Genomic DNA, 6,000 nt, shown 5'->3' on the forward strand with positions numbered 1-6,000 from the left:
TTCTGGAGGATAATGTGTTGCTGGGCCAAGCCAGGAGGGCCACTTTCTTAAGATCATGCTCAGAATTGGTGGCATGCTTCCTAAGCTGCTCCTGGAGACCAGGAACCTTGTTCTGTGGTTTGCAGAATCTAGGAATCCACCTTCCCTTTCCATGGAGGACATTAGTGAATTCAGGCCTAGGCCTTCCCCATAGATTTTGTAATCAGAATCTTTAGTGTTTCCTCACCCCCAAGAAAGAATCTGCCTCCCAGGGAGTTTGTGTCAGGGAAAAGGCAAAGCTCTCTTTTTAGCTGGGCTGCCTAAGAGTACATTGGAAATGTGTCTAGTTATTGCCAAAGGGGATTGACTATAGAGTCCAAAGAGCAGGCCTGAATCATGGCACTCAGGAAAAGTTGTGGTGTTTACCTTTGTTTTCTGCTCCTCCTCATTTAGGATCTTGTTACATTTATTTTCTTTTTTTTTTTTTGAGACGGAGTCTCGCTCTGTCGCCTGGGCTGGAGTGCAGTGGCGGGATCTCAGCTCACTGCAAGCTCCGCCTCCGGGGTTCACACCATTCTCCTGCCTCAGCCTCCCGAGTAGCTGGGACTACAGGCACCAGCCACCTTGCCCGGCTAGCTTTTTGTATTTTTTAGTAGAGACGGGGTTTCACCGTGTTAGCCAGGATGGTCTCGATCTCCTGACCTCGTGATCCGCCCATCTCGGCCTCCCAAAGTGCTGGGATTACAGGCTTGAGCCACCGCGCCCGGCCCCACATTTATTTTCTTTTCACTGTGTTGGGAAAAGTAACTCACACAATCATCCCATCCCCCACACCCATCATACACACAAACTCTAAGAAACACTTTCTCCTTTTATAGGGAAGACTTATCATGTGACCCTAAGAAGCCAGGATCACCCCTACTCCATCACCTACCCTTTACACTCAAGGAATGTTTCCTTTAAAGTTCTTCCATCTAAGGTCCTGCCTGAGTTTTGTGTGTTCCCCTTATAGCACTGCTGGGACCTTAAGAGGTCACTGATCCATCTGGCTGCCTCTGGATCCCTCTGTTGCTGCTGTCTTGGGATAGCCCTGTATGTCTGAGGTTTCCTTTCTGTTTGGTTAGAGGCTTATGTCCCTGTGTGTGTCATCTAGGGTAGGGTGAGGTGAGGGGGGAGTCCTGTGCTTAATGGGAGATGTCTAAATGCACTGTCTGCTGAGAGGGCTCTGTGAGTGTTGATTAGAGTTAAGCCCAGAGTGGCTGCTAATGTACATTCCTGACTGATAGGGACCAGATAATGTGCTCCAAGCAATATTTTTAACCTGTAGGAGATATGGAAGCTTAAAAGAGTTAAGCTTTTCTGCTACTTTTGGTGACACTAGGTGCTAAATTCCCTGCTGACGTGAATAGTTTTAGATCCTGGGCATTATCAACAAACAAACAACAACACACCACTGTCCCACTTGAAAGTCTTTCTTCTTCTTCCATTCTTTCTTTCCCTTGCATCTTTCTTTTTATTTCTCTCCCTGATTCTATTGCTGTCTCCCTATATTGTGCCTTGATCTTCTTCCCTCTCCCTACTTCTCCAAAGTAAAATCTTGGTGAGAGATAGGAGAAAGGAAAATCCACAAATACAGGAAAGCTGTCAAGAGAGGCAAGCCCCACCCACCCACTTCTTCTCAGTCAAGTCTCAGCTGAGGAATGTGGAACTTCTGATTCCCCAATATAAAGTTGGCTGGTAAGTAAGGGCTCTGAGTGGAAAAGAGGGTGGTTAGGATGGAGAGCTAGGCCCTATCTGCGGGGGTAGGTAAGCCAGAAGCTGCAGGGGCTCCTCTGCTGATACCTGAGCTCTGTGTGTGCAGGGCATAAAGGATTCCCCATTTCTCCACCTCCAACAGTCACCCCTGCCGGAGCACCTCTCCTCCCCACTGATCCCAGGCAATGCCAACGAGAGCATCTCTTCTCCTGTTTCTAGGTGTGGCCTTTGGCCTCAGGCCGGCTGGGGCAGTGCTTACATACCATCCAGACTGAAGACCGAGTCTGGTCCATTGCTATCAGCCCATTACTCAGGTAAGGGAGACATATTTGGATGTAGTTTTGTCCTGTATAATAATGCTTTTATTTTACTAGATCAGGTGAGCTAGAAAATCTTCCTGTTGTGTATTCCAGGTTGCTTTGAGTCACTGTCTTGGAGATTTTTTAATCCTCCAGAGATTTGAGGTGTTTAAGTCACTTCATATATGCGTGGGATTGAGATAACCTTCTAAATGCGAATTTCCTAAGCATCTAACCTCAGAAATGTTAAGGAAAGAGTACTATATGAGAATATAACTAAGAATCCAGCTGTTAACCAGGAGTGTCCCTTCTGGAACAGTTGTCCTCTGGGGTCATTCCCAAAGCAGAGGCCTCTCACCACCCCTAGAAGGTGACAGCACCAGCCAGCCTGCTCTTACAACTCACATGTCTGCTTTGCTCCCCTTGGAAAATGTCCTCTGGAGTATCCCTTACAGACTTAAGTCATCAGGAGAGGCTTGGGGCCCAGATCCAGCTGGGTCCTCAAACAAAGACATGTATGTGAAGTAGTGACATTGATTATTATAGCAAAACTGTGAAATTTTGATGATGGCTTTACTGTACCCTTTGGCCTGATTGTTACTTCTCTTTTTTTTATTATTATGTATTTTATTTTATATTTAGAAATGGGGTGTTTCTTTTTTTTTTTTTTTTTTTTTTGAGACAGAGTCTCGCGCTGTCACCCAGGCTGGAGTGCAGTGGCGCAATCTCGGCTCACTACAAGCTCCGGCTCCTGGGTTCATGCCATTCTCCTGCCTCAGCCTCCCAAGTAGCTGCGACTACGGGCGACCGCCACCACGCCCAGCTAATTTTTTTTATTTTTAATAGAGACAGAGTTTCACCGTGTTAGCCAGGATGGTCTGGATCACCTGACCTTGTGATCCGCCCGCCTTGGCCTCCCAAAGTGCTGGCACCGCACCCGGCCCTAGAAATGGGGTGTTTTTTTTTTGTTGTTGTTCTTTTTTTTTTGTTTGTTTGTTTTTGTTTTGTTTTGTTTTGTTTTTAGAAATGGGGTGTTTCTATATTGACCAGGCTGGTTTCGAACTCCTGGCCTCAGGTGATCCTCCCATCTTGGCCTCCCAAAGTGCATGCGCCACTGCACCTGGCCCTGACTGTTATGTCTCTAACCTTACCTATGGACAAGTGAGGTTTGCATCCCGACTTCTGCTTTTGAGGCTCTCTGGAACTGAGACAGAATCCCTCTCCTTCCCTGCAGGGTACATAGATTCTCCTGTACCTGTTCTATCACAACATTTTCCTAGGATCTTCGTCCACTTTCTTCACCCTACTCACATGGAAATGTGAAAGCTGTAGGGCTGCCACCCTCCAACACTAGGTTTAAGTCAGTCGCTTATTTTATAAGAGACTTGGTCCTGCCCACTTCGCTTAGGCCCTTCAGCTTCTTTCTCCTCACCCCATGGAGCCTGCACCCCTCCTCCTGCTCCCTTCTACAACTCCCTTTCAGATTTTTTTCTTTCTAAGAATTAGAGCCGATTAGCCATGTCATTAATTCTTCAATTTGACGGCTGATATAGCAGGACCTGAAACACATTGCTGACCCCAGAGAATGGAGACCCCATTCCTTAGCATATTGACGATGGGAGAAGTTAATTAAAATTCCACAGAGCAGAGGTGTTGGCTAACCTATAAACCTGTCGCTGTTCAAAACAAATCATTCTAGCAATCGTAGGAAAGAGGGAAGGAAAGACCAGCAAGGAGTGGAGAGGCTAAGTGTGTGGGAGCGAAGAGTGGAAAATGGAGCCATTGAGCTCTGTCTCCTCCTCCGTTTCTTCCTAATGCTGCCCTTTTTAAAGCCAGTTAGCCAGACCTGGGCATCTGTAAGCTGAATAGAAGGAAAGTGCTATAGCCAGTGAGAAGTGACAAGTGTGCTGGTGACTTTGTCTTAATGGTTGCTTGTGGACTTCTGCTGGTTTGGGGAGACTAGAGTGGAGGTGGTGGTAGAGAGACGCTCTCAGGGCTGGAGATGGTCCGTGTGTGTCCTGCATATGGATTGAAGCCAAAGAACACAAACAGGCTCTACCCTGCATCCCTACCCCACATTTCTCTATTCCAGCCTCCTCTTCTGGAATGTGTTAGGCTACCTCTTAACAGAATAGGGCACAACAACTATTGAAGATGGTGTCAATAAAAGAGGTTGAGGACAGAGTCTGCCCTCATCATTAAGAAGCATTTAAGATTACAGTAAACTGATTTTGGGTTTTTTGGTCACAACTTGGAGACTGGCTTTGGGGAAAGACCTAGCTTTCTAGCATTACTACTACTATATGACTGCCACTACTACTAGCAGCTCACATTTAGTAGTCATCTGGTCTGTGCCAGACCCTCTGCTAAGGCTTTGATGTGTCTCATCTTTGGTGAAGACCTAGGCCTTATGTTTTCTTCACATTCATCTTCAGGGTCTTCCTGTCCTCTTCTTGGCCCTGGGATGAATTTTATTTATTTATTTTTTTTTTGAGAGGGGTCTCACAGTGTTACCCAGGCTGGTCTTGAACTCCTGGGCTCAAGCCATCTTCCCACCTCAGCCTTGGGATGATTCTTTCACTCTGTCAGCTCCTGACCCACAGTTATTTAAGATGATCTTCCCCTGACTCCAGAAATGAGGTCTTGGAGTCTTTTAAAAAATAGTTTGTGTTTGAGATTCTGTCTTTACACTAGATGACCAGAGTGTATGCCGGTGTTATCTCTGCCTCTTTTTCTCTTACCCAAAGAATATACTGGGATAGGGTCTTTTGACCTCATTATTAGATCCATTTCTTCTCAATGTGACCGTGAATTTGAACCTTTCAATAAACTCATTAATTTTCTCAGTCTTGAGAGACACTGCCTCCCAGCCTCAGGGTCTGTTCTTTAAAGCAGTCTGGGAGATGAGTTCTACTTTGCCTTCAACTAGCAGTGTGGCCTCAGACAAGTCATTCCCACTGCTGGCCTCAGTTTCCTCATATTAAATATGAACACTCTTTCATTTATAGATCTTATTAGATTATTGTGAAGATGACCTGAAATAATTTATATGAAAATATTAATACTCTGAAAAACTAAAAGGGCTGTAATATATATGTGTTATGCATATTGAGATAGGGTTTCACTTTATCACCCAGGCTGGTTATGAACTCCTGGCCTTAAGTGATCCTCAAAAAGGGCTATAATGTAATGTCAACCAGAATCCTTTCTTGCCTGGTTTAGCATTTGCTTAGTGGCTTCAACTGCTGTCAAGTCTCTACCCTTTTCCTGGGCTCCTCCTGGCCCCAGGGAGTTTCCCTGCTCTTTTGCAGTCTTATTGGGGTGGGGACTCAGTAGGAATCTCTCTTCCCCCTGTAGCATTCCTGCCCTCAGTGACCACCTTCAGTTCCCCTCCCTGCCACCATTCCTGTTGAGTATGGTTGTCAGTGTCACTAATGTAATAGACTCTGGACTCCTCAAAGAGAATATGAAGGGATGTGGCAGCCAGTGTACTGGCCCTAGGGCAAGTACTCCTGGTTTACCTGCCAATTTCTCAGCCCTTTGTTGCTCCCTTATGCAGTTAGGAGGAACCTGGACAGTTAGGAGACCTAGCACAGCTCTTTTCTCAATTTATCTTTTTCTTCTATTTAAAATAATTTATCAGACATATTAATCTTATTTATCTTTGATGCTGGGACTTTTCTACCTTCTCTTCTTTTGTATGTACTCAGGCACTTGTATGAAACATGAAACCTCAATCCAGAGGCTTAATTTGAGGTCCTAACAACCGAGAGAAAGCGGGTATCTGTTCTGTATTCAAATGTCTTCTTTCCTTTCTTCCTTTACTTTGAGTTCTTAATTTGTAAAGAGTCATGGAGGATGATATTTAATACTGGTTATGTGCCTAGAGCCATGTGTAGATAGTCAAAAAACAGAGAAGGAGAACCAGCAGGCTCCAAAGGAAAGTGGTAGGATGCCGGGCGCGGTG

At 45.4% G+C, this 6,000-nt stretch overlaps 1 protein-coding gene across 1 annotated transcript in view; it reads left to right on the forward strand.

The window, feature by feature from the left end:
- The window catches only part of FBXW4 (F-box and WD repeat domain containing 4), an 87,864-nt gene that overhangs the window by 24,690 nt on the left and 57,174 nt on the right, over positions 1 to 6,000 (forward strand). The window contains exon 5 of the mRNA XM_011935510.1: positions 1,954 to 2,048. Within this exon, the coding sequence (XP_011790900.1) occupies positions 1,954 to 2,048 (95 nt within the window). The remainder of the gene's footprint in view (positions 1 to 1,953; positions 2,049 to 6,000) is intronic.

This window comes from Colobus angolensis, unplaced genomic scaffold (assembly GCF_000951035.1).
Source record: "Colobus angolensis palliatus isolate OR3802 unplaced genomic scaffold, Cang.pa_1.0 Scaffold144, whole genome shotgun sequence".
In the NCBI taxonomy this organism is placed as follows: domain Eukaryota; kingdom Metazoa; phylum Chordata; class Mammalia; order Primates; family Cercopithecidae; genus Colobus; species Colobus angolensis.